The 27,996-nt window shown below is 45.0% G+C and overlaps 1 protein-coding gene across 2 annotated transcripts; it reads left to right on the top strand.

The window, feature by feature from the left end:
* Position 1: 1 nt before the first annotated feature.
* Positions 2-27,991, top strand: ZNFX1 (zinc finger NFX1-type containing 1). Of its 2 annotated transcripts, XM_022597372.3 has the most exons (15): positions 3-474; positions 1,782-1,897; positions 2,481-2,595; positions 6,758-8,566; positions 12,501-12,632; positions 14,092-14,240; positions 14,824-14,973; positions 16,280-16,394; positions 17,664-17,914; positions 19,601-19,740; positions 20,750-20,904; positions 21,277-21,422; positions 23,275-23,385; positions 23,772-23,867; positions 24,477-27,991. In XM_022597372.3, exons 3-15 carry the CDS (start codon positions 2,535-2,537, stop codon positions 26,916-26,918), a joined length of 5,757 nt encoding a protein of 1,918 aa, XP_022453080.1. In that variant the 5' UTR covers positions 3-474; positions 1,782-1,897; positions 2,481-2,534; the 3' UTR covers positions 26,919-27,991. The 2 variants fall into 2 exon arrangements, with proteins under 2 accessions (XP_089753157.1, XP_022453080.1); XM_089897031.1 differs by lacking the exon at positions 23,275-23,385 and having other exon boundaries at positions 2-474.
* Positions 27,992-27,996: the final 5 nt, after the last annotated feature.

Here is a 27,996-nt window from a genome sequence, read left to right as displayed (position 1 = left end):
CCCGGTGCACACGAGGCCACCCGGGCTCGTCGGCCTCGCCGCCATGTCGCGCTTCACACGCACCAAGCTGTCCGCTGGGTCCCCGCTCCTTTGGGTACGGCTGAGGCCTGCAACGGCCTCGGGTGCCGTTAAGCCGCCCCCCGCAGTCCCCTCCCCTCAGCGGCGCCGGCCCAAGACCGCCTGCCCCGCCGCCGCGGGGAGCTGAGGCGACGCCCGCGGGTCCAACCGCCCCTGCCGGGCCTAAGGGCGGAGGCGCCGGCTGCGCCAGGGCCCGGCCCCCTCGCTCGCCGTCCCAGGCCCCCTCCTGCTCCCCTCCCTCCTCCTCTGGGCCGGCCCCTCGGCCTTCCCAGTGTCTGTGGGGAAAGGAAACCGAAAGTAAGCTGCGCCGGGCGGGGCCGCTGACCTGCTTGGGCCCGAGTCCGAGCACCAGTCGGCGGCGGCTTCGCTGGCAGAGAGAGGACGCGCTGGAGCCCGGTGAGCGACCCCCGCCCCGCGCCCCGGTCACGCATTTGCTCCCGCCCGCCGTGACCCCCGGCGCCCGCGCCGCCCCTCCACTGCCACTTTTGCCCCGACGCCCGCCTCAGCGCCCCCGCCACCTCCTCAGCCCCCGCGCCCCCATCACCCGCTTCAGCACCCGTCACCTTCTCAGCGCCCCCATCACCCACCTGAGCCCCTGATCCCTCTCCTCAGCGCCCCTCTTAGCTCCCTCAGCGCCTCCATCACCACCTCCGCCTCCAGCCTCATCACCTAGCTCTCCTCTGTCCCCCTATCTCCATCCTCATTTTCTGCCACAGCTCCCCCTTCATCTTCCAGCGTCCTCAGCTCCCATCATCACCTCATTCATCCCCATCCTCTACAACCACCCTCCGCACCTAGACTCCCCACTCCTATTTCCAGGCCTTCATCACTTTAGCAAACAGCCCCCAGCTGAGCTCCGCCCCACCCTCTCCCTGAGGCCCCCAAACCTCTTCCACTGTCCCCCACCTCCCCAGCGGCTCCCCGCTTCAGCTTTGCCCTGGCACCTTCTTCACTGCCGCACACAGCCCTGGCTCTCCCTTGACCCTACAGTATCTCCATCAGGACCTGCTGGGCGCCTGGGTGACAGGGACTCCTCCATCCTTTCTTATACTCTCTCAGGACCCTGGAGACTTCCCCCTGAAACCCAGCTCTAACCTCTTTCATCCCATCCTGGTAATTAATATTCCTCTCTAATTTAACCACTACAGCAGCTTGACCATCACTGATTTTCTTCATCCTGCCCTTATAGGCCTTGATTCCCAAAGAAACCCGTTCGATTCTGCTTTTGTGGTAGCATTTCCTGTTCCTCTCTGCTCCTCCCTTTCCTTGCCTTTCTTTTTTCTTTTCTTGTTTCTTTTATCCCGGAAAATTTGTGAGTTTCTATTCAACAACAGGAAGAAGGAATTTTCCTCTGAGCATTTTTTTCTAATTAGACAAACAAACAAAAAACTCTCTAAATATTGAACCTGTGCCATGAGAGCTGGGTTTGAGAAGATGAGGGATGAGATTCACCAAAAATATTCCCAGCAGGAAGGAAAGGGACTCCTTTCTCTGATGAGGGTAAAAGCTATTCCTCATGTAATGCCAGATCTATTCACAGTTTCCAACTATGAATGTTTTAAAACTCAGTGAAAGGGACAGTCGAAAAAGTCCCTTTGCTGAGGACTCTCAGTTAGCCACTCTTTCCCTAGCCCCAGCCCACATGATGTGTATGAGTAGGATGGAGAAGTTTCCTTATAAGGGGCTTCCTCTTTCTCTTACAGGACTACTGTCGAAAACCATCAAGATAGAAGAAAGAGGAGAAGGAAAGAACTGCAGATATCTAGCTGTCCTGAGGAAACAGCATCCTGTAGATGCTAAGCCTCCTGGTTATTGAAACGTAATTTTTTTCTCTTGATTCAATAGAGCGGAGGACTTAATCAGTTTGGCTGTGTTCCAAAGAGTAGTATAGGGATAACTGCTCACTAATTATTTATGTACTATAGAGTACTGTAAGCTATAGAGTATTATATAGTATAAATGCTGGATGGAATGGTAAATACATGGTTTGGGGGTTAATAAAAATGTACTTCTTTCTGTCGTGGCAACAATATTTGTTTGCTTTATAGGAGAGGAAAGTGAAACCTAGCAACTGGTTAAGTATCTTGGCTAAAGGCATAAACCAAACAGGAGTTTTGAATGGGAATTGATGACACTCCCTTAACCCCAAGAAAGTACAAGGATAAAGGGAAGGGGGAATTTGATCCTTTGAAATTTGATCCTAAATTGTGAATTTAGTGTTTTGTATCACAATTGAGCATTCGCAGAATTGAACACTTATGCACATGATTAAAATCTGTTTGACTCTTAATTAACGAATCATTAAGATGTAGAGGTAGAAAGGATTAGCTTGATACTATTTGGGTTTTTTTCCTGCTGGATGCTGTATTTCAAAAGGCACTGATAACTGTCAACCTGTGCAGACTTCCAGACAACTGAAAGTAACGTGAACGTGGAAGAAATCAGGTGACTCAGACATGGAGGACCGAAGACCTTGTCCGGAGGCCCGACCCAGGAATCCTCATATTAACCACAGAGGTGAGCGAGGGTTTCTACCTTCAGATGGTCCCAGACTGATGATGGTTCCACTTATGATTTTTTGACTTTGCAACATGGTCCAAAAGCAATATGCATTCAGTAGAAACCATACTTCAAATTTTGAATTTTGAACTTTTCCTGGGTAAGATACTGTCTTGTGATGTTGGGCAGTGGCAGTGAGCTGCAGCTCCCGGTCAGCCACTCTGTCCCAAGGGTAAACAGCTAATACACTTACAACCATTCTGTACCCAGACAACCATCCTGTTCTTTCAGTACGTTATTCAGTAAATTACATGAGATATTCAACACTTTGTTATAAAATAAACTTTGTGTTAGATGAGTTTGCCCAACGGTAGGCTCATGTAAGTGTTCTGAGCACATGTTAAGGTAGGCTTTGCTAAGCTATGATGTTTGATAGATCAGGTGTATTAAATGCTTTTTCGACTTAATGTTTTCAAGCTACAGTGGGTTTATCGGGAAGTAACCCAGTTGTAAGTTGAAGAAAATCTGTAATGGGAAGGAAATTGAGTTACTTATGAATGAGCAGGCTCACCAAAATAGACTGCATCTCTCAAGTAAAGAATGGTTTATTCCTGGGAATTCCCAGATGGCCCAGTGGTTAGGACTTGATGCTTTCGCTGCCAAGGCCCAGGTTCAATCCCTGGTTGGGGAGCTAGGGTCCTGCAAGCCGCACAGCATGGCCCAAAAAAAAAAAAGAGAGAGAATGGTTTATTCCCTAGCTACAACATGAATGACTCAGACTAGATGACCGTCCCCTTTCCTTAAGAGAGCTTCTAAATGGGTGCAGTTCACTTTAGCAAAGGTAGTGTTGAGGTGTCAGAAATGGAAATAACTGTTTTGGTTTTTTTTTTAATATTTATTTATTTGGCTGCGCCAGGTCTTAGTTGCAGCACGTGGGATCTTGTTCCCTGACCGGGATCGAACCTGGGTCCCCTGCATTGGGAGCGCAGAGTCTTAGCCACTGGACCACCAGGGAAGTCCCCGGAAGTAACTGGTTTAGAGGAGCATTATCCAGTAGAAACATAATGCAAGCCCAAAACTTAATTTTTAATTTTCTAGTAGCATCATTAAAAACAAAAAGAAACAGATAATTACATTTTAAAAACTTAATATTAATATAATAAAATTTGGTATTTGTCTTATTTAAGCCAATATATCCAAATAATATTTTATTATAATTGAATATATTTTACTATTATAGTACTTTTCTTGGAGTTTTTTTTCTTTCCAGTTTTATTGAAATATAATTGACATACAGCACTGTGTAAGTTTAAGGTGTACAGCATAAAAACATGTATCATGAAATGATTACTGAAATAAGTTTAGTGAACATCTGTCATCTCATATAGATACAAAATTAAAGAAATAGAAAAAAATTTTTTCCTTGTGATGAGAATTCTTAGGATTTACTCTCTTAACAACTTTCCTATATAATATATAATGGTATTAATTACATTTATCATGTTGTACCTTATATCCCTAGTACTTATCTATCTTATAACTGGAAGTTTGTACCTTTTGACTCCTTCATCCATTTTCCCCTCCCCCAACTCCTTGCCTCGGGAAACCACAAATCTGATCTCCTTTTCTATGATTTTGTTTTTGAAGTATAATTGACCTACAACATTATGTTAGTTCCCGTTACACAACACAATGATTCAGTATTTCTATATATTTCAAAATAATCACAATAAGTCTAGTTACACAATCTGTTACCATACAAAGATATAACATAATTATTGACTATATGCCCCACACTGTACATTTCATACCCATGATGCATTTATTTTGCAACTGTAAGTTTGTACCTCTTAATTTGCCTCATCTATTTATCTTCTCCCCCTACCTCCCTCCCCTCTGGTAACCACCTATTTATTTTCTGTATCTATAACTCTGTTTCTGTTTTTTTGTGTTTGTTCATTTCTTTGGTTTTTTAGATTCCACATATAAGTAAAATCATACAGTATTTGTCTTTCTCTGTCTTATTTAGCGTAATGCCCTCTAGGTCCATCCATGTTGTTGCAGATGGTAAGATTTCATTCTCTTATGGATGAGTAGTATTCCGTTTTATATATATATGTATGTGTATATATATAGTGTGTGTGTGTTTGTGTACACCCCACATCTTCTTTATTCATTCCTCTGTTGATGGGCACTTAGGCTGCTTCTGTATCTTGGCTATTGTAAATAATGCCGCAATGAACCTAGGGGTGCACATACCTTTTCTAATTAGTGTTCATAGTACTTTAATAATCTTAATATTTGTATTGACTCCCCCCAAATATTCAAATATTATAATTTTAAGATGTTATCAATATAAAACATTTTAATGAGATATTTAACATGTTTTGCTGTTAAGTCTTTAAAATTCCATGTGTCATCTTACACATCTTAATTCAGACTAGTCATGTTTAAGATGCTTAATAACTACACATAGCTAGTCACCGTGTATTTGATAGTACATGTCTAGAGTCCTAGGCACCAAAGCAAAGTTAGTTCTGAAAGCATCACTCTACTGTAGTGATTATTCTGTTTGCTCAGAACTTTCTAAAACGAAACTAAACTGAATGGATTCTTGCCTTTCCCTAAGTTTGCAACATGTCTTCTGAGTATCAGTCATGGAACGAATGAGGAAGAACTGTAGAACTTTATTTTATGAGCTATGTGAATGTTGAAAGGATGAGAAATGATACAATTTTCCATTCTTCCAAAACACTGAGTCTTCTAATCAGATCAGATTATTAAAAGTAGGACTTTCTTATGATGTCTTGGGAGTTTGAAAAGTAAATATAAAAGTAACAATTATAAAAATTTAAAGTTCAGTATTACAGTATTTATATTTTACCAAATTTTCCTTTATCTTGTCACATTAAAATTTTCTCGACAACATACAAAACAAGGAAATGTACATTAGTGGATTTAGGATCTGATGGCATGAAATGGTACAATCATCTTGAATATGATGTGCATTTGAAACTTTCATAACATTTGTTATCATCCAATCATGGCATACAGCCTTCTTTTGTTTGTTTGTTCTTAAAATCTCCCAAGTCATTCTGCTAAGTTGGGTCAGCTTTAGAATCAGTTTTAGAGAAAAGGAAATTGAAACAAAAAGGGCTTGGGTATGTTGGCCAAGGTCACTTATGAAATGTGTGGCAGATCAAGGAAGACAAATTCAGCTTCAGCCACAGGATGATGTTAGCTTTCCTGTGTGTGCTGGGTATGTCTCCTCCCTCTCCCCACACCTCCTTGTGTGAGGCTTGGGAATAGGTAAGTACTAGGTCGATGAACTCGTGCTGCAGAAAGGAGGAAAAGTTAATTTTCATTTTTCAGTTTCCTGAATCACAGTTTGAGTTTCATTTCTCAGTTTCCTGAAATAGAACTTGAGTTTTATTTTTCAGTTTCCTTCACAATCTATTATTTGGCTCAAAAACATCTTGGTAAAGGAAGCCCTACCTTCCCCTTTGCCATCTGATGCTGAGGAAGGTTCAAAAAGCATTTCCCTTTATGGTTTTATCCCATTTGACGTCTCTGTTGCCTATGACCTAATTGTTTAGAGGCAGAACGAATGGCCCTAGAGATCAGTAGGGTATTCCCAATAAAAAATTATTAGTATTTCTGTTAGTAATTAACATTAATGAGAGCTTTTTATGTGTCAGGTAGTATACTAAGCATTTTATAAACATTTAATCTTTACAGCAACCCAGATGGTGAAGCTTAGAGAAATTATGCAACTTAGCCAAGGTTATACAGTAAGGAAGTACCTAGACCAAGGTTTGAACCAGGTCTGTTTAGCTGTGAAACTCATGCTCTCACTGTTGTTCGGCACTGCCAAGAGACTGAAAGCAATGAGATGACCTTTTTGAGCCTCTGAAATAATCCCAGCTTGTGAGGATTAAATGAGTAGTTATCCTCTATCATGTATTAGGCACTCAACAAATGTTTATTTTTTCTTTTGCACCCTTTGAGAAAACAGTATTTTTGTAATATATACAACAACCATTGTAAACTAGTTTATATTTATCACGACTTGGTCGGAAACCTTTTTTCTCTCCAGATAAAACCTAAGCTCCTTAGTTGTTTTGGAAAATGAAAGTATGTCCATATCATTGTGCTTACCCAAAATTCCCATTGTGTTTAGGGCCTATGGATGGAGAATTACCACCAAGAGCTAGAAATCAGGCCGATAATCCACCGGCCAGTGCTCTCAGAGGAGGAGCCAACCAGCCCGGAAGGCATCCTAGGGCCAACAACCATCCTGTTCCTCATCGGCAAAGAGAAGAGAGGTTTGGGGCAGTGGGCAGGAACCCACATCAGGGAAGGAGAAACCAGGAGGGGCATGCCAATGATGAACCTAGAGGCCAAAGACATGGTCAGGAAAATGACACCAGGCAGAGAAGTGGCAACCAGGAGGGAAGGAACCGCAGACCACCACGATCCGGTGAAAACTTTCAGCAGTGGCGGAACCCCCACCAAAAGCCTGCAGAACAGCCACAGCAGGTGAAGAAACTGGGCTACAAGTTCCTAGAAAGTCTTCTGCAGAAAGATCCCTCTGAGGTGGTCATCACACTTGCCACAAGTTTAGGACTGAAGGAGCTCTTGTCTCATTCTTTTATGAAGTCCAACTTCCTTGAGCTCATCTGCCAAGTTCTTCGGAAGGCTTGCAGTTCCAAAATGGACCGCCACAGCGTTCTCCATGTTCTGGGCATATTGAAGAATTCCACATTCCTCAAAGTCTGCTTGCCGGCTTATGTGGTAGGGATGAGCACTGAATCCATCCCCCATGTTCGAAACCAGTATCCAGAACACATTAGCAACATCATCTCCCTCCTCCAGGACCTTGTAAGTGTCTTCCCTGCCAGCTCTGTGCAGGAAACTTCCATGCTCATTTCTCTCCTGCCAGCTTCTCTTAATGCTTTGAGAGCCTCTGGTGTTGACATAGGAGAAGAGACAGAGAAGAACCTGGAAAAGGTCCAGACCATCATCGAACATCTGCAGGAAAAGAGACGAGAGGGCACTTTAAGAGTGGACACCTACACTCTCGTGCAGCCTGAGGCAGAAGACCATGTTGAGAGCTACCGGACCATGCCCATTTACCCCACTTACAATGAAGTGCACTTGGATGAGAGGCCATTCCTTCGCCCCAACATCATTTCTGGAAAATACGACAGCACTGCTATCTATCTGGATACCCACTTCCGACTCCTGCGAGAGGATTTTGTCAGACCCCTGCGGGAGGGCATTTTGGAACTTCTCCAAAGCTTTGAAGACCAAGGCCTGAGGAAGAGAAAGTTCGATGACATCCGAATCTACTTTGATACCAGGATTATCACCCCCGTGTGTTCGTCAACAGGCATTGTCTACAAAGTGCAATTTGACACAAAACCACTGAAGTTTGTTCGCTGGCAGAACTCCAAGCGATTGCTCTATGGGTCCTTGGTGTGCATGTCCAAGGACAACTTTGAGACGTTTCTTTTTGCCACCGTGTCTAATCGGGAGCAGGAAGATCTCTGCCGAGGAATTGTCCAGCTCTGCTTCAATGAGCAGAGCCAACAGCTGCTAACAGATGTCCAGCCCTCTGACTCTTTCCTCATGGTGGAGACAACTGCATACTTTGAGGCCTATAGGCACGTCCTGGAAGGACTCCAGGAAGTCCAAGAGGAAGACGTCCCCTTCCAGAGGAACATCGTGGAATGTGACTCTTATGTGAAGGAGCCAAGGTACTTGCTAATGGGGGGCAGATATGATTTCACTCCCTTAATAAAGAATCCCTCTGCCACTGGGGAATCTCTGAGGAATACTGAGGGCTTGAGACATTCCAGAGTTAATGTCTTAGACCCCAGCCAGTGGCCCTCAAAAGAAACCCTGAAGCTCGATGACTCCCAGATGGAAGCCTTGCAGTTTGCTCTCACAAGAGAACTGGCTATTATTCAAGGACCTCCTGGAACAGGTAAGAGAAAATTTTTCAGAGCACATGATATCTGCCCTATGAGATAGGCAAGGGAGGCTTGACTCTAGGTTTCTGGAATGTCTCAGTTTAAAACATTCCCCTGAAATGGGCATTGAACTTGTTGAAAAAGCAGCTTCTCATAGTGATTTTCCAGTGAGGATCCATTGGTATGCGTAGTAAGACTGCTGAGGGGTCAGACTTAGGGAGATGCATTACTTCTGCTCCGTTGCAGGCTGTATTAATTTGCTTGATCTTATATAAATTTAAGTAAAGTAATATCAGGTATATAATAGCACTGGACACCAAATACTGCTGTATATGATTTGCATCTGTTAACTCATTGCAACTCTGTGAGGTAGAAACCATTCCATTTTACAGATGAAAAAAACTAAGGCAAAGACAGGTTGAATAATATGTTGAAGCTCACACAGATGACAAGTGACAGACCTAAGACTAGAACTCAGGCAGTCTAGAAGCCAGCTCCTGGCTTCTCTCTCTCTTCTCTTGGAAATATACCTCCCTACATCTTCCTCCCTGTGTGCCACTCTCTAATCCTCCTCTGAGATGATAGCTGCTATTAGCAGTTTGACATGTGTCTTTTGAGATGTTTTCCAAAGTTAAAACTGATATATCTTTGTGTCTTTATGGGTATTTATATGTTTACATAGCACACTTTTCCTATTTTTTAAATAACAAAAACAAGATTATGCTCTATATATTGGCCTACAGTTTATATATATGTATATAACATGTACGGATATTTTTACATTCTTTACACTACAGTCACATTTAGAAATATACCTCACTCTTTTTTACCATGCCTGCATTCATGGCATGAATGCACCAAGATTTTTTTTTTTTGGTTTCATAGACAGTGCTTAATAAGTATTCATAATCTATATCTGTGTGTGTTTATCTCTGAGTACTCTGCTTATTATTTCTGTAGTTTTTTTCCTAATGTGGGAATTCACATTAATAGTTAGGGTAGGTACTGCTAAATTACCCTCCCAAAAGAATATTTAAAAAATAAAAAACAAAACAGGAAGAGGTTCTTTAAAAATGACGATAAAAGAATGGCAACTCATGATAAAAAATTAATGTAACAAAATGCAAAGTTCTTTCTGATAAGAAACACCCATATGATGGGAAAATCTGCATAATTAAAGTGATGCTTTCAGGGCTTTAGAAGAAGAAAAAGGATGTACCAGTTTGTACTGCCACCGAGAATGAATTAGTGTTCCCATTTCCTTATATACTTTCCAGCATTGTTGTATGTTATCAATGTTTGCTCATCAGCAGTTTTTGCTGATCTGAGAGGTTAGAGTTTTTGGCTCATTATTAATTTTAACTTTATGTTTTAATAAAAAATGGTTCAAATATTTTAAAAATTCCACGTCTCTCTCCTCCCACCATCCCACTCAGTTCCTTTATCTAAAGCAATGTTATAGTCTTCCTGTTTATCCTTCCCGAGATAGTCTATGAATATTCAAGCAAATGCATACTTATATTTATTTCCCCCCACTTTTTTTTGACTCACTATGCTAGAAAACACTTTGCATGTGTTTTGCTTTGCTCACTTATAAAATACATTGGTGATCCTTTCATACTGGTGCATAAGTATTATCTCACTCCTGTTTGTGGCTGCATAATATTCCATTGTATAGATAGCTCATAATCTCTTTAACCAGTTCCCTATGGAAGGATTTACTGATACAAACAATAGGTCAGTGAATAACCTTGTTTGTGAGTCATTTCACACAGAAGCAGAGTATATCCAGGAGAGAAATCCCTAACTAAATCAAAGAATATGTGAATTAGTAATTTTAATAGATAGTGCCAAATTGTCCTCTGGAATGTATATCACAGTGGTTAATTTGTATTTCTTTAATCAAGAGTGAGATTAAATATCCTTTCTTGTCTTTATTAGCTATCTATATAACTGTTTCTGTAGATTGCCTTTTCGTATTTGCCATATTTCTGTTGAATGGTTTCTTTTTCTTACTGATTTATAGAAGCTGTTTGTATTTTCAAAATATGCATGTTGCAACTAATTTCCCCTAATGTTATCATTTGACTTGAGACTCTTTAGCTCCAAGTATAGTAATATAATCATTTCATGCTAGGTTGACACACACACACACACACACACACACACACACACAGCTACTAAGAAACAGCCTACCTGTGAGTTTGAGAGGGATGTGACAAAGGGGGTCATTTTTGAGGTGGAAATCCCGAAAAGTATCCATTCTAAGGGGAAGGAAGCAGTAGGAGAGGATGGGGTAAATATTGAATTATAAAGATTTTCTTTGCTCCGAAGGACTCCTTAGCCATCCAGTCCTCCAAATTAGAAACATAGGAGTTATCCTTTTCTGTTCCTCACCCCAGCCAAACCATTATCAAGTTCCAATCAAGTTTATCTCTGAAACTTCTCCCCAATCTGCGTAATTATCTCAACTGCTGGAGCCAGACCTTGTCCTCACTCACTGGAAGATGTCAGGAACCTCCCAACCAGTCCATCCCTATTCCCCCTTGCCCGCTCTTACTTAGTTATCACTTTCCCAGGGAAGCCTCTTCTAATCTCATTGAGTAGGCCAGAATCCCAATTATTTGTTTTCTTGGTACCATGTATTTCTCATTTCCCACATTTGTGATTTTTACATTTGTTTGTGTGATTATCTTTCTCTTCTGCAAGTCTGTCAGGTCCAGGAAGATAAGAACCATGGCTATTTTGCTCACCATTGTATTTCTTGCACCTAACCCAGTGTCTAACACCTGTTTGGCACTCAATACATATTATTTGAAGAAAAAAAAGGAAGCAAGAAATTGTTATTTATCTATACTGAAAAGTAGTCAGCTGTACTGAAATGTTTATTTTCTTGTATTGCTCACTCAACATTGAGTATTTTTTAGGACAGTGGCTACCTTCTCAGCTTGACACAATGTAAGAATTTAGCTGTTTGTAAACAATTAATTATTGACCATTTACTAATGAGCCCATAACTCTAACTCCGATGTTGATTTCTGTGAGTTTTTCACTCCTATCACAAAGGCAAGTCTACTGTGGTATATTAAAAGCATTTCTAGGGCTTCCCTGGTGGCGCAGTGGTTAAGAATCCACCTGCCAATGCAGGGGACATGGGTTCGAGCCCTGGTCCGGGAAGATCCCGCATGCTGCGGAGCAACTAAGCCTGTGTGCCACAACTACTGAGCCTGCGCTCTAGAGCCCGCGAGCCAGAACTACTGAGCCCACATGCCACAACTACTGAAGCCCGTGTGCCTAGAGCCCGTGCTCTGCAGTAAGAGAAGCCCTACAATGAGAAGCCTATGCACCACAACAAAGAGTAGCCCCCACTCACCACAACTAGAGAAAGCCCGCGTTCAGCAACGAAGACCCAACACAGCCAAAAATAAATAAAATAAATAAATTTATTTTTAAAAAAAAGCATTTCTAAAAAATTTGCCATGTGAGATTGGAAACAATGTATATGTCCATCAACAGAAAACTGGCTAAAAAAATGCCTTACAGCTCTGAAAAATGAAAAGAGGATTCTTTTTATGTACTGATAGAGAACTATATTAAGTGAAAAAAGCAGGATGTAGAACAGTGAAAATAGTCTGCTACTGTTTGTATTTTAAAAAGGAAGGAGGAAGGCTAGAAAAAGACTGTATATTCGTTTTTGTTTGTGCATAGAATGACTACCTCTGGAAAGTTACACAAGAAACTAGTAACGCTGGTTGCTTCCAAGAGGAACTAGGTGGCTGGGGGCAGAAGAGTGAGGAGGACATAACACACCCATTTGCGCTTTAGAATTTTAAACCATCTCAATATATTACCTTAAATTTTTAAATAATAATAATAATTTGCTGTACATAATTACTCCTTTTAGAAAGTCTCTAAGTTTTTTAACTCTCCTTTTTCCTTGTTTTTTAGGCAAAACCTATGTGGGTCTAAAAATTGTTCAGGCCCTTCTAACCAACGAGGCTGTTTGGCAAATTAGCCTCCAGAAGTTCCCCATCTTGGTTGTGTGTTATACTAATCATGCTTTGGACCAGTTTCTGGAAGGTAATATCTGTAGGCAAAATTGTTCTCTGCTGGGAGTTCCCTGGTGGCCTAGTGGTTAGGATTCTGGGCTTTCACTGCTGTGGCCCGGGTTCAGTCCCTGGTCAGGGAACTGAGATCCTGCAGGCTGTGCAGTGTGGCCAAAAAAAAAGTTCTCTATTAGGACATTTGTAGTTGAACCATCAGCAAGTTCAGTAGCTTTCTATTGCTCTTTGGATAAAGTCCACAGCCTGAAAGGCTGTGTGTGGTTTGCTCCAGCTTAATTCTGAACCTCATCTCCTCCCTCTTCCCTTGTTCTCTCTAACTCCAGCAACCCTGACTGTCTACAGTTTCTTGACTTCCTCCAGCTTCTCCCTTGGCCCATGCTGTTCCCTCTGCCTAGCATGTACTTTTTCTTTCTCCCACTGTCTCCATCTTGATGCATCCAGCCTGGATGACTCCAGCTGATTCCTCAGGTCTCACTTCATGTGGACTTGCCCTCTTGGCCCCAGACAAGGTTAAGACTCCTTTTGTATTTTTTCCTTCAAATACTTAATTAGCATATATGTACCAGTTTATTTGTATGTGTCTCTACCCTAGACTATAAACACTAAGTGGATTGGTCCTGTTTCTTGCTATATTTACAGATCCTGGCACATACTAGACACTCAAACAATACTAATTGCATAAATGAATGAATAAGTATTTGTTTTTCCTCTGGAAAATAATGCTTAGACTATTATTTTCCACTCTTTCATATCCTCCTTTCACCTAGATTAAATCTTCCTTATTCCTAGAGTATCAGTTTAAATTAGATCCTTAAAAATTAGATCTCTACCCCACCCAAGCTAGTTAAGGTCCCCTGTTATACACTTTTAGCATGTATTTATAGTATTAAGTTTTATTATGATAAAATGTTTAATATGTATCTTCTCTGGTAGACTGTGAGACATGAGAACAAATGAGGAACTGAGCCTGTGTTTTGACCACTGTATCTTCAGAAACGAACACATGCCCGGCACAAAGTAAACAATTAGTAAATATCTGCCGAGTGAACAACAGAGAGCGTTTACTGATGCTTACTTTGGGCCAGGCCCTCCCTAGGAGCCATAAGGATACTCTCTCGTTTATCCAGACTATAGCCCTATAAGGAAAGTATTACTGTCTTCAAATCACAGACAAAGAAACTGAGGCTCAACTTAAGTAACCTGCCCCAGGTTACATAGCAGTAAGTGTGCAGACAAGACTTGGGTCCCCAAGTGTCTGATTCTAAAGCCTGTGCTCTTAAGCACCACACTTTACTGATCTGCAGGTCACATCATCTCTGGGGCCTTCTTGTTCACTGGTGGGGTAGGTTCCCTGTAAGTACCAGTTTGTACCCTAAGGGACCGGCTGCAGCAACATCCCAAACACATACAGCTCTCACCTGAGAGAATCCAGCATAGCTCCTCTTAACTCTGCCATGCTCTGCTTTGCTCCACAGGCATCTATAAGTGTCAAAAGACCAGCATTGTGCGGGTAGGTGGAAGGAGCAACAGTGAAATCCTGAAGCAGTTCACCCTGAGGGAGCTGAGGAACAAGCGGGAATTCCGCCGCAACCTCCCCATGCACCTCCGAAGGGCCTACATGAGTGTAAGTCCCAGCTTTGGAGATCTGAGGTAGCTCAAGGGAGAACTAACCAAGATAGCAGTGGCTTTCTGGGTAGGCAGTCCAGGGGAGATAGGGAGGCTCCACAAAGCTGTGAAGGACCCTGGTTCCTTCCAGCATTCCATTCGGGTAATCCTACGGTGTGATCTTTGCCCTCATAATCCAAGATGGGGAAAGGACAGAAAAGGGCACACCACCCTTCCCAGCCCCTGCCAGGGCCTTAAAGCTACTTCCCCAAAACCACGCATAGCACTTTTACTTACAGCCTGTTGACCAGGTAAGTATCATCTTCTAGCTGGGCAGCATTGTGCCCAACCAAAACTTTGAGTTCTTATTACTAAGGAAAAAAGAGAGAGGTCTCTACCACAGTATATTTGGCCTGCTTTTCTGTTGTATTATTTGTTTCCTTTTCTTACTAGTTGGTAGGAGGTTTTTAGACATTTTAGATATTAATCCTTTGGTTAAAGACTGGCTGTTCCTGTGTTAGCTTTGTTTTCCCTTAAGGCAGAGACTGAGTTTGGGACATGACGATACTTCTTCATCATTTCTTTCCCTCTGTTCTTGATAGATCATGACACAAATGAAAGAGTCAGAGCAAGAGCTGCATGAAGGGGCCCAGACCCTGGAGTGCACCATGCGTGGCGTACTACGGGAACAGCATCTGGAGAAGTACATCTCCCTCCAACACTGGAAAAGCCTGATGAATGGACCAATACAGGTAGGGGTCATCTTGTGGGGCACAAGCATCTCTCTTGTCCCCATATTTGGCAGCAGAAGTAGAAGTCCAAAGCATTAGCTATAATCTGCTAAGATGCTGCTGTGATGTGAAAAGTTCCTTTTCGTGAGAAAAGGCAGCTGAATATACTAGTCAGAAACAAGACTCTGGAGCCAGTCTGCTGGATGTGAATACTGATTTTGCTCTAGGCAAGTTACTTAATTTTCTTGTTCCTGTTTCCTCTTTTATAAAGTGGGGATAGGGACTTCCCTTGAGGTCCAGTGGTTAAGACTCCAGGCTTCCACTGCAGGGGACACGGGTTCCATTCCTGGTCGGGGAACTAAGATCCTGCAAGCCGTGAGGCGTGGCAAAAAAAAAAAAAAAAAAAAAGTGCGGCTAATAACATTAAGTTGAACCCCGTGAAATTGCCAATATTTTTAAATTTAACTTGCAAAAATGGCAGTTTCTTACAGATCAACTTAATTCTTATAGGATTGTTATTGAATAAACAAGTCAATATCTGTAAACCTCTTGATTTAATAAGTGTGCTCTAAGTGCTTGTTAAATTAAACAAAATCATAATGAGGCAACCTAGCACATATAGAGGGTCTGGGACTTGACAGACTGGTCACACAGACTTGTGACTTGAGCCAGTGTGATCCTCAGGTCCCTCAGCAGTCAAGCAGGAATAATAATAATGCCTGCCTTCAAAGGATATTATAAGAAGTATCTGCTATCTGTATTTTTTTTTTCTTTGTTGGCTGTACTGCGCGGCATGCAGGGATCTTAGTTCCCCAACCAGGGATCAAACCCGTGCCCCCTGAAGTGGAAGCACAGAGTCTAAACCACTGGACCACCAGGGAAGTACCTGACACGATCTCTGTAAAGTGGTTGGCCGGGAATCCAGTGAGATGGTAGCTCTACTATCAATGGGTTGGTGATTTCCAGGATTTCAAGCCCCAAAGCCTAAAAGGGTCAGTCAGAGTCCTGTAAAGGACTGAAGCAGGCTAGATGTGAGGCGTTGGGAAGTAGCAAGGACTGAGGCAAACTGGGAAAGGGGTGGCAGCAGCGCACTTCAGCCATTTGTTGCCATTTAGGAATGCAGGCTCATTGCTCCCATAGCTCCTGATTTTTTCAAAAGAGGCGGGACATTTTTGTTTTTAAATCTATGCAAGTCATATTAAATGATCCAGTTGACCAAACGTTGCATTTTTAAGAGAATTTTAAGGGAATTACCTCTTGATCCTTTGAGAAGACCTTTCCTCATGCTAGTTGTCATAATTCTCATGACTAATAATTCTTTCCTCAGAATAGCGAATGGGTTTGCTTCCAGGGCTGGAAGCATTCCATGATGCTGGAGTGGCTGGGTCTAGGTGTTGGTTCTTTCACCCAAAGTGTTGCTCCAGCAGGACCTGAAAATACAGGTAAGAGGTGCATGTCTACCTAGAATCACATCTTAAGGTGGAATATGGTAAAGACTAGAAGAGCAGGACTTAAAAGTAAAGAGCTATAATCAATCAGAAAAAGACAAATAATAGCTTAATAGGAAAACAGATAAAAGACTTTTAATAAGCACATCACAAAATAAATCCTCATGGTCAATAAACATGAAAAGTGCTCATTAGAAATGAGAGGAATTAAAACTACAATGATATACTATTACACACCTACTAGATTGGCAAAAATTAAAATGTTTGATATAATCCCACATTGAAAGAATGTGGAGCAGTGGGAACTCTGTTATGAGGCTAATGGCGATATTAATTGGCAAAACCACTTTATGATAATAGAAAGGCAGAAGGAACTCAAATACCCATCCACATTTGTACACCAGATGGATAAATTACAATCTATTCAGATAATGGATACAACTGTGAAAAGGATTGAATTACAGCATATACAGCAATATGTATGACTCAAAAACATGCTTGGGCTTCCCTGGAGGCGCAGTGGTTGAGAGTCCGCCTGCCGATGCAGGAGACATGGGTTCGTGCCCCGGTCCGGGAAGATCCCACATGCCGCGGAGCGGCTGGGCCCGTGAGCCATGGCTGCTGAGCCTGCGCGTCCGGAGCCTGTGCTCCGCAACGGGAGAGGCCACGACAGTGAGAGGCCCGCATACTGCAAAAAAAAAAAACTATGCTGAATGAAAAAAGCAAGTTATAGGAAAATATTGATATATACAGTATGATTTCATTTATATAGAGCTCAGAAAAGTCAAAACTAGATGATGGTTGTTGTTTGAAGATATATATATATTATATATGTGGTAAAGTTAAAAGGGAGGAATGACTAATATAGAATTCAGGTTAGTAGAGCCCACAAGGGTCTTCAAAGAAATTGGTAACTTTCTGCTTCTTAAGTTGGGTGGAAGGTACTTGGATGTTCATTTTACATACTTTTATAATCCTTTAAGTTGCACATTTACGTTGTATACTTTCCTTTGTATATGTATTTGACATAAGTAAAACGTTCCTTAAAAAGGCATACATTCATGTGATTTTTTAAATGTAACAAAAATATATGCAAGGAAACCTAAGTCTCTTTCCCCTCTCATTCCTCCCATTTCCCTACCCAGAGGTAACCACTTAAACCCCTTAAGAATGTCTTCATGCATCTAAGCTCTTATAGGTACCCTTTTTCATCCTTTGGCTTCAAGAGTCTCCATCCCTGTCCTGACTGCTTTCCTCTCTTAGCCAAGGCAGAAGGGGAGGAGGAGGAGGAAGAAGGGGAAGAGGAGGGTTCGCTGATTGAGATCGCAGAGGAGGCTGAACTGATTCAAGCAGACCGGATGATTGAGGAGGAAGAGGTGGTGAGGCCCCGGCGACGGAAGAAGGAAGAGAATGGGGCAGTACAGGAGTTGGCTAAAGTGCTTCTGGCCATGAGGCTAGACAACCATGGCCCCGGGACAGCAGCCGGGCAGGAGCAGGCTGCAGGAGAGTGGGAGGTAAGCTCACTTCCTCGTAGCCCCTGCAAGTCCTAACAGAGTAGGAAATGGGAGTTCAGTTATTATTGCCAGGTGGGTGTGGGTAACTCTCCTAACAGGCCTGAGAGCATCTGTTCTGACCAGAACCGCAGCCCCTGATTTTCACTCACTTCTGTTGCACTGTATTCACTTCATCCTCATAATTAGCTTAATTTACCCTTTTTTACAACCTAATCCTAGTATAAGATAGGTCTAAGGCTTCCCTGGTGGCGCAGTGGCTGAGAGTCCGCCTGCCGATGCAGGGGACACGGGTTCGTGCCCCGGTCCGGGAAGATCCCACATGCCGCGGAGCGGCTGGGCCCGTGAGCCATGGCCGCAGAGCCTGTGTGTCTGGAGCCTGTGCTCCGCAAAGTGAGAGACCACAGCAGTGAGAGGCCCGCGTACTGCAGAAAAAAAAAAAAAAGTTAGGTCCAGTTTCCAAGAGTATAAAAATTATGGCCTTTTAGAGGGGCCCTGGCAAGAAATGCTAACTTAGAAAGACAGGAAGTAGGTAGCCAAGTGCTTCTCTTGAACTTTTAGAGAAGCGCAGCACATATGAGTCAGATCAGACACTTACGGTCTCAGTGCTTGGTGCTTTCATGGATATTCTCTTGTCAACTACAAACAAGTCTGTGCATTAAGATTTTAGAGGATTCAAGTAAAACAGAATGAAGTAAGCTATGTAGACTGGATGGAATATTTATCCTTCAATCACTCTGAAATTTGATATTTCTCTTAGAGCCAGAATAGTATAAATGCCCAGACTTTCTGTCTGCTCCTTCCTTTGGTAGAACCCAGTGGTCCTCAGAATTTACCGTGTCTTACTCTGACAATAGAACACTGAACCCCACTGATGATTTAAGGGATTTTAAGGGCAGCTTTGAATGCAGCTTTCTCCAGTCTGCTGGCTTTGAATCGGATCTCCTAGTTCAGTTCAACATCTCTATGCGAGGGAAAGAATCATGAGCCCAATACTTGGAAGCATGGATTGGGCATCTCTGCCATCTGGCCTCTGGAGGAGTTGAATTGTTTGGTTTTGAAGCCGAGGGGGGTCCATAGTATTGCGACATCTGTCTGGCATGCCAGTCCTTCTAAAGGCTCATGCAGAGCCAGGGGGGAGCACTTTCTCCAAGATGGTGCCTTTTACCCACTTGTTAAAGGTACTGTCTTGATATAACGGCATTAAGACCATCTTAGCAGGACCTGTATGGCATTTAACGAGAGAGACGCACCTCCACTACTGTCATGACATACGTTTTAGGAATGAGAAGCAGACTGTGGTCAAAGATGTTCAGTAATGACTAGTGCCAGCACTCTTCTAAAGTGCTTTCCATGTATTTACTCCTTCAGTCAATCCAGCAGCTCTGTGAAGAGGTACTGTTGTTATTCCCATTTTATAGAAGGGGATGCTGAGGCACATAGAGGTTCAGGTTCAGTAACTTACTCTAGGTCCCGCAACATATAAGAGGTAGATGGGACTTTGAACCCAGACAAACTGGCTCCAGAGCCCTCGTTTAGCAACGAACTATCTGTTGGGAGAGTGTGAGACACTTAGAGAAGTTCATCAGAGATGACAGCTCCTTTTTTAAATGTGCTCTAGCCCCCGCCTCGGGCTTAGAACCAGGCCCACCTTTACTCAGTGACTCTGACTGGTATTGATATCCACAGACCCAGCGCAGCCAGAAAAAGAAAATGAAGAAGAAGGTGAAGGTTGAACTTCGCAAGCTGAACACCATGACTGAGGCCGAGGCCAATGAAATCCAGGATGTTTGGCAGCTGGACCTGAATTCTCGCTGGCAGCTTTATAGGTACTGTGCCCACCCCACCCCCACCTACCCCCAGCCCGCCCATGTAATTTCCCCAGGGGGTTCCTTTCCTGTTCCTAGAATATAAGCTCTTCAGATCTTCAATATTAGTGTTAACCGACGATTGATTGAGCACCCCACTGAGCTGAGTGCTAGATGCAGCCATGGGATAGAATAGACACGCTTGGTTCTACCCTCACAGGGTTTAGAGGCTATCCAGGAAGACAAATCAGTTAGTTCCACAAATAAAAAGTTACAAATAGGCATCAACACCAAGGAAGAAAAGAGCAAGGAGTGCTAAGAATATTAACATGGGAGCTGATCTGATCTGAGATATCCAGGAAAGTGGCATTGGCGGCAGGATCTCTAAGATGAGTGGGCATTAATAAGGCCAGTTGGGAAGGGGGAGTAGATGAGCTTGCAGGGACCACACGGGTGTAAAGGCCTCGAGGGGGGAGGGAGCATATTTGAGAAATTGAAAGAAGGCAGCCAGCATGGCTGTGTCTCAGACAAATAGAAAGTGAGGTCAGAGAGGTGGGCAGGGGCCAGACTGTGCAGGGCCTCTTAGGGCTGAAGAGAACCACTGGAAGGTTTTACAGCAGAGTGGTGACATGATCTGTTTTACTTGTGGAGAGTTACAAGTAATTCTCCACAATTACAAGTAATTGTGAGGGGAGGAGTGGGGACTCGGGCAGGAATGGAGTAGGGACAGTTTGTGAGAAATTCTTCCTGAAGCTTTTAAAGTCCCTTGCTCTTGTCCAGTAGTTAACCTCTGTTCTTTATCCCCCTCCTTCCTTAGCTCCTGACCACTTATATACATCTCCCTGCACATCATTTTGTTGGCCATTTTGGACTCTCAGGTGCCTGCACATCTGGGTCTCTCCTTTCTCTGTGGCTTGTAACTTCCTCTAGGGTGTAGGTTCCACTTCATGCACAGGGCACACTGAAGGGGCTTCCTCCACCTTCTCAAAAAGTACATGGCTTCCTCTCCCTGGTTCTTCACATTCTCCAGGCTGTGGCTACAGATGTACCAGGCTGACACCCGCCGAAAGATCCTCAGCTATGAACGTCAGTACCGCACATCAGCAGAGAGAATGGCTGAGCTGAGACTCCAGGAAGACCTGCACATCCTGAAAGATGCCCAAGTTGTAGGAATGACAACAACAGGTAAGAAAGCATAGAGTTCACTACTGTTGCCAATGCCTATCAGATTATCTAGGACAGGTAAAGAGAAACTTCTTTAGTAGGTTAGAGGAAAATACCATGAAAAGCTATTGAAAGCAAGCTGTGTTTAGGGTTCTCTTGGTGAAATTCACCCACTTGCTTCTACTGCATTTAGAACCTCAACAGTGACAACATGGGGATGATGCTCTGGAGACCACGCAGCAGCACTCATTCTCATCCAGTGGTCACCGTGGCCCTGGGTGAATGTGAGGACTCAGTTGTAACAGACCCAGGCTCAGGGGTCACCAATCCAGAAGCCCAGTGGCACAGCGAGTCCAGTACATCCGCTCAGAGAACTCTCTTTGTTCTCTTGAGGTGCTGCCAAATATCGCCAGATCCTGCAGAAGGTGGAGCCTCGGATCGTCATCCTGGAAGAGGCTGCTGAAGTCCTTGAGGCCCACACCATTGCCACCCTGAGCAAAGCTTGCCAGCACCTCATTCTGATTGGGGACCACCAGCAGGTAGGCCAGGGGCCCCTGGAAGATGGGCTGGCTCTCTGCAGGAGTGGAATCAGGAATCAGACAGGAAGACCCTGGTCTCTGCTTTACCAGTCCTCAAGCTTATTAGTGGCTGTCTGTGACACCTCTTTTCCTCACCTCCCATGTTCAATCTAAGAGCAGGTGCTCTTAGATGTGGGGCATGTTTTAGAGGTAGCATTATCCATTTCATGTTCCCTTTGCTACTTTTTTTTTTTTTTTTTTTGGCGGTACGTGGGCCTCTCACTGTTGTGGCCTCTCCCTTTGCAGAGCACAGGCTCCAGACGCACAGGCTCAGCGGCCATGGCTCACGGGCCCAGCCGCTCCGTGGCGTGTGGGATCTTCCCGGACCGGGGCACGAACCCGTGTCCCCTGCATCGGCAGGCGGACTCTCAGCCACTGCGCCACCAGGGAAGCCCCCCCCTTTACTACTTTTTAATCTACCGTGGCCTTTTTTTTTTTGCGCTGCGCGGGCCTCTCACTGTTGTGGCCTCTCCCGCTGTGGAGCACAGGCTCCAGATGCGCAGGCTCAGCGGCCATGGCTCACGGGCCTAGCCGCTCCGCGGCATGTGGAATCTTCCGCGACTGGGGCACGAACCCGTGTCCCCTGCATCGGCAGGTGGACTCTCAACCACTGTGCCACCAGGGAAGCCCTACCGTGGCCTTTTTTTTTTTTTTTTTTTGCGATACGCGGGCCTCTCACTGTTGTGGCCTCTCCCATTGCGGAGCACAGGTTCCGGACGCACAGGCTCAGCGGCCATGGCTCACGGGCCCAGCCGCTCCGCGGCATGTGGGATCTTCCCAGACCGGGGCACGAACCCATGTCCCCTGCATCGGCAGGCAGACTCTCAACCACTGCGCCACCAGGGAAGCCCCTTACCGTGGCCTTTTAAGTGGACTGTTAGAACAGCATGTTCCCCATCCCACTGCTTCCATTTTTGCCACCCTCTAATCCATTCTTCATAAAGGAGCCAAAGTGAATCTTTTCAAAAAAGTAAATCAGGTCATGTTACTCCCCAGCTTAAAACCTTCCAGTGGTTTCCCATTGCACTTAAGATAAAAATCAAGCTTCTGGGGCTTCCCTGGTGGCGCAGTGGTTAAGAATCCGCCTGCCAATGCAGGGGACACAGGTTCGAGCCCTAGGTCCGGGAAGATCTCACATGCCGTGGAGCAACTAAGCCCATGCGGCAGTACTACTGAGCCTGTGCTCTAGAGCCCGTGAGCCACAGCTACTGAGCCTGCGTCCTGCAACTACTGAAGCCCACCTGCCTAGAGCCCATGCTCCGCAACAAGAGAAGCAACCACAATGTGAAGCCCGCGCACCGCAATGAAGAGTAGCCCCGCTCGCCGTAACTAGAGAAAGTCCGTGCACAGCGACGAAGACCCAACGCAGCCAAAAATAAATAAATAAATAAATAAGTCAAGCTTCTTAAAGTGGCCTACAAAGGCCAGTATTCTCAGGGTTCAGCCTGCTTCTCTGACCTCACCTCATACCACCATCTATCTCATTTGCTCACCGTGTTCCCACCCTCTTCTTTCTGCTCTCTGTTATGGCTTGCTCTTTGAATGACTGGTGACTTCCTCCATGCTGGTGTCAACTCAGATGTCACTGTTCAGAGAGGCCTATGTAAAGAACCTCCACCCCTGGGCATTCTGTCCCATCACCCTTATTTCTTGGCTTCATGGCCTTTGTCACTCTTTGTCCTTAGCCTGTTAACAACTAAAGCAGTGCCTGGAACACAGAAGCCACTTGAAAAACATTTGATAGGTGGGTAGATGGATGGATGGTTAAAATACATTTTCAGTGGAGAATCCTCAGACGTGTTTCTCTTCTCAGCTGCGCCCCAGTGCCAATGTGTATGATCTGGCCAAGAATTTCAACCTTGAGGTGTCCCTCTTTGAACGGCTGGTGAAAGTAAACATTCCCTTTGTCCGTCTGAACTACCAGGTGAGAAGCTAGACCTTTGTTACTACCAAATGTCCAAGAGAAGGCTCCTGGGAGCCTGCCAAATGCCAACAAGAAAGCTTGGCATTTTTATTTCATTAAAACACTGCTAGTTTAGTAATGAAATGACTCTGTCAGATTTATTTTGTTTTTTTGTTTTAAAATACCACAAGTTCAGCCTGTGTTGAGTTTGTGTCAGATGAAGGAGCTGTTTACATTCTGCTCTTTTTTCCCTATTATTCTTTTCAAATGTTACCGCCCCAGATTTTCTACTAGCAACTTAGTCTTTAGAAAACTGTCCATTTTACTCTCTGCCCATGTTTTTAATGACATACATGTCTTGTTTCAGCACCGCCCATGTTTTTAATGACATACATGTCTTGTTTCAGCACCGCATGTGCCCTGAAATTGCCCGGCTTTTGACACCCCACGTTTACCAGGATCTGGAAAACCATCCCTCTGTTCTCAAATACGAGAAGATTAAGGTGAATCTGCCCTACCTGATCTTTCTCTGATGCTGTCAGCAACCTAGGAGGTTATATTTTCCTCAGGACAAAAAAGGGCTTTCAGAAGGGAAAACAGCCAGCTTTTTAAAAAGCTGCCTATTGGGAATTCTCTGGTGGTCCAGTGGTTAGGACTTGGTGCTTTCACTGCCGGGGCCTGGATTTGATCCCTGGTTGGGAACTAAGATCCCCCAAGCCATGTGATGTGGCCAAAAACAAAAATCAAAACAGTAAAAAGCTAGTTATTAAGAAGAGGAATAGAATATAAGTTGAGAATACAGACCTGGGTTTTTGAATCCCAGCTCTGCCATTTAGTAGCTGTGTAACCTTTAGCAAATTATATATCAGTTCTGAGAATCAGGGTCCTCTTTTGTACATGAGAATAATGGTTGCTGCCTCGTAATATTATTGTATTGAAGGAGATAAGGTATATAAAGCATTCAGCACAGTGGAATGCTCCTAAATTAAAGATTATGGTACAGAGTATGTAGAAGCCTTCTAAGGTCCTTCCCTGGAACAGGGTCAGTGGCCAACGCACATGAAGATAGAAAAAACTACCATGAATGTACCTTCTCTTCTTTTTCTTTCCAGGGGGTCTCTTCCAACCTTTTCTTTGTAGAACACAACTTTCCTGAACAGGAAATCCAAGAAGGCAAAAGCCACCAGAACCAGCACGAGGCTCGCTTTGTGGTGGAGCTGTGCAAGTACTTCCTGTGTCAGGAATACCTGCCCTCCCAGATCACCATCCTCACCACCTATACTGGGCAGCTCTTCTGCCTGCGCAAACTCATGCCTGCCAAGACATTTGCTGGTGTCAAGGTCCATGTGGTGGACAAATACCAAGGGGAGGAGAATGACATCGTCCTCCTCTCACTAGTGCGCAGCAACCAGGAAGGCAAGGTGGGTTTTCTCCAGATATCCAACCGCATCTGCGTGGCCTTGTCCCGTGCCAAGAAGGGAATGTATTGCATTGGAAACATGCAGATGCTGGCCAAGGTGCCCTTGTGGAGCAAGATCATCCATACCCTTCGAGAGAACAATCAAATAGGCTCTGCCCTCCGGCTGTGCTGCCAGAACCACCCTGTTACCCACACTTTAGTATCCAAAGCTTCTGACTTCCAAAAAGTGCCCGAAGGAGGCTGCAGCCTACCCTGTGAGTTCCGGCTGGGCTGTGGGCACGTCTGCACCCGTGCCTGCCACCCCTATGACTCCTTGCATAAGGAGTTCCAGTGCATGAAGCCATGCCAGAAGGTAATCTGCCAAGACGGGCACCGGTGCCCCCTTGTTTGCTTCCAGGAGTGTGAGCCTTGTCAGGTGAAGGTGCCCAAAGTCATTCTCCGGTGCGGCCATGAACAAATGGTCCCTTGTTCCATGCCTGAGTCAGATTTCTGCTGCCAAGAGCCTTGCCCCAAGGTCCTGAAATGTGGGCACAGGTGCAGCCACCCATGTGGTGAAGACTGTGTGCGGTTGTGTTCAGAAAAGGTCACCGTGAAACTCAAGTGTGGGCATAGCCAAAAGGTGAAGTGTGGCCATGTGGAGGACCTCAGGTATGACCTGCCAGTCACATGCACCACCAAGTGTGGCACCATCTTGGACTGTGGGCATCCATGTCCCGGCTCCTGCCACAGCTGCTTCAAAGGGCGCTTCCACGAGCGCTGTCAACAGCCCTGCAATCGCCTGCTCATCTGTTCACACAGGTGCCAGGAGCCGTGCATTGGTGAGTGCCCGCCCTGCCAGCGGACCTGTCAGAACCGCTGCGTCCACAGCCAGTGCAAGAAAAAGTGTGGGGAACTGTGCAGTCCCTGTGTGGAACCCTGTGACTGGCGCTGCCAGCACTACCAGTGCACCAAACTCTGCTCTGAGCCCTGTGACAGACCCCCCTGCTATGTGCCTTGTACTAAGCTGCTGGCTTGCGGCCACCCCTGCATTGGTTTGTGTGGGGAACCATGCCCCAAGAAGTGCCGTGTCTGCCACCAGGAAGAAGTCACCCAAATCTTCTTTGGCTTTGAGGATGAGCCAGATGCCCGCTTTGTACAGCTGGAAGACTGCAGCCACATCTTTGAGGTGCAAGCCCTGGACCGCTACATGAACGAGCAGAAGGATGACGAAGTTGCCATCAAGTTGAAGGTCTGCCCTATCTGCCAGGTGCCCATCCGCAAAAATCTGAGGTATGGAACCAGCATCAAACAGCGGCTGGAAGAGATTGAAGTTGTCAAGGAAAAGATTTTGGGCTCAGCAGGGGAAATTGCAGTCAGCCAGGAACAACTTAAGGCCCTACTGGAGAGGAAGAATCTCCTCTACCAGCTGCTCCCTGAAGACTTCCTGATGTTGAAAGAGAAGCTGGCCCAGAAAAATCTGTCAGTGAAGGACCTGGGCCTTGTTGAGAATTATATCAGTTTCTATGACCACCTGGCTGGCCTATATGATTCCCTGAAAAAAGTGCATGTCTTAGAACAGAAGCAGGTGAGGACTCGGTTAGACCAGGTCCATGAGTGGCTGGCCAAGAAGCGTTTGAGCTTCACCAGCCAGGAATTGGATGACCTCCAAAGTGAAATCCAGAGGCTCACATACCTGGTGAACCTGCTGACCCGCTGCAAGATAGCAGAGGGGAAGGTGAGAGGCAGCGTAGCAGAAGAGGTCTCCAGAGTCCGGAAGATCCTCGAGGGGACGTGTAAGTTCACCCGGGAGGATGAACAGCTTGTGCAGAGAAAGATGGAGGCTCTGAAAGCCACCCTTCCCTGCTCTGGCCTGGGCATCTCAGAGGAAGAACGAGCGCAGATCGTCAAAGCCATAGGTTACCCTCGTGGCCACTGGTTCAAGTGCCCCAATGGCCACATCTATGTGATTAGTGATTGTGGGGGAGCCATGCAGAGGGGCACGTGTCCTGACTGTAAGGAGGTGATTGGGGGCGTGAACCATACTCTGGAAAGAAGCAATCAGCTTGCTTCCGAGATGGATGGGGCCCAGCACCCTGCCTGGTCTGACACGGCCAACAACCTGATGAACTTTGAGGAGATCCAGAGGATGATGTAGGAAGATGACATACCGCTGCCTTTTGCCCCGGCCACCATATGGCTGGGGCCAGCTCCCCCATGAAAGAACCGAAGTTTGTTTTTTATTACTGTCCTTTTAGTCTTAGCACCTATTTAAGGATCCACTTTTAGGGCTTGCCCACATTTGTTTCTAGATTTACCCCTGCTCTAGAGTAAGCACTTTACTTCCAGAACTGAGAGCGAAGTTAACAGGTCTCTTCTCTCTTCTGCAAGTTAGTGGACAGACTGCCTGAAGCACGTTTGGGGCTTCCACCTAGGCTACCTAGTAGTGTCTGTGGATCCTGACTCATGTCACATGCTTTTTCCGCAGTGCTCCAGAGGCAGATAGGAGCTCAGTGAAGCAGACTCATTCTAAATTGCCAGGACCTAACTTGCACACTCATTTCCAGTCTAATAAAGAGGCCCAGAGGAGCTGTTTATGAGCTGCTTATCCTTTCAAGGAGCACAAGAATCCCTCCTAGCCGCCTCCTTGGGCACCCTCATTCTAGGCGACGGAGGCACGTGATAAGACAAAGACTTCACTGACTAATCCTGACGTTACATATTCACTGAGAGTAGGGGAAAGTGTGATAGACCACAGCTGGGGGCTTATGCAGCAGGCCCAGGCCAACTAAGGAGTGATCCCTGTACCCTTCCTGGGACTTGCACTTTGGGATGGTTGAGGTTTTTTTCCCTGTAATAGGAGAGGCTCAGTAGCTGTGCTGGTTCCCCAGGGCCTTGAAAGGACTAAACTCTCGTTTATAGTACCAGCAGCGCCTATCCAAAGTGTGACCCTTTTGTCCCAACACCCTCTATTGCAGCTTTTGCCTGGGCAGGGTTAGCATGCCAGCAGCTTCTGTAGGTCCCAGGTCCATACCAGAAGCCAGCCCCCAGGCCTGCTGCCTGCATACATATTCCCTCAGTCCAGTGTTCCCTAGAACTGACACTTAGGCATCTCAGGTCTTTCTAATGTTGGCAAGAAAACGTCCCTTTGCTATGTATACATTTCCTTTTTTGTCTTTACTATGCACTTTAGCCTATAAAGCCAATTAATAAAAACAATGATTGAGAAAATCAGT

This window comes from Delphinapterus leucas, chromosome 15 (genome assembly GCF_059928025.1).
Source record: "Delphinapterus leucas isolate spDelLeu-1000000601 "Yukka" chromosome 15, BTC_Dleu_Yukka2, whole genome shotgun sequence".
NCBI classification, from domain to species: Eukaryota; Metazoa; Chordata; class Mammalia; order Artiodactyla; family Monodontidae; genus Delphinapterus; species Delphinapterus leucas.
Note: the sequence above shows the minus strand (reverse complement) of the source record. Positions and strands in the feature narration are given on the sequence as shown.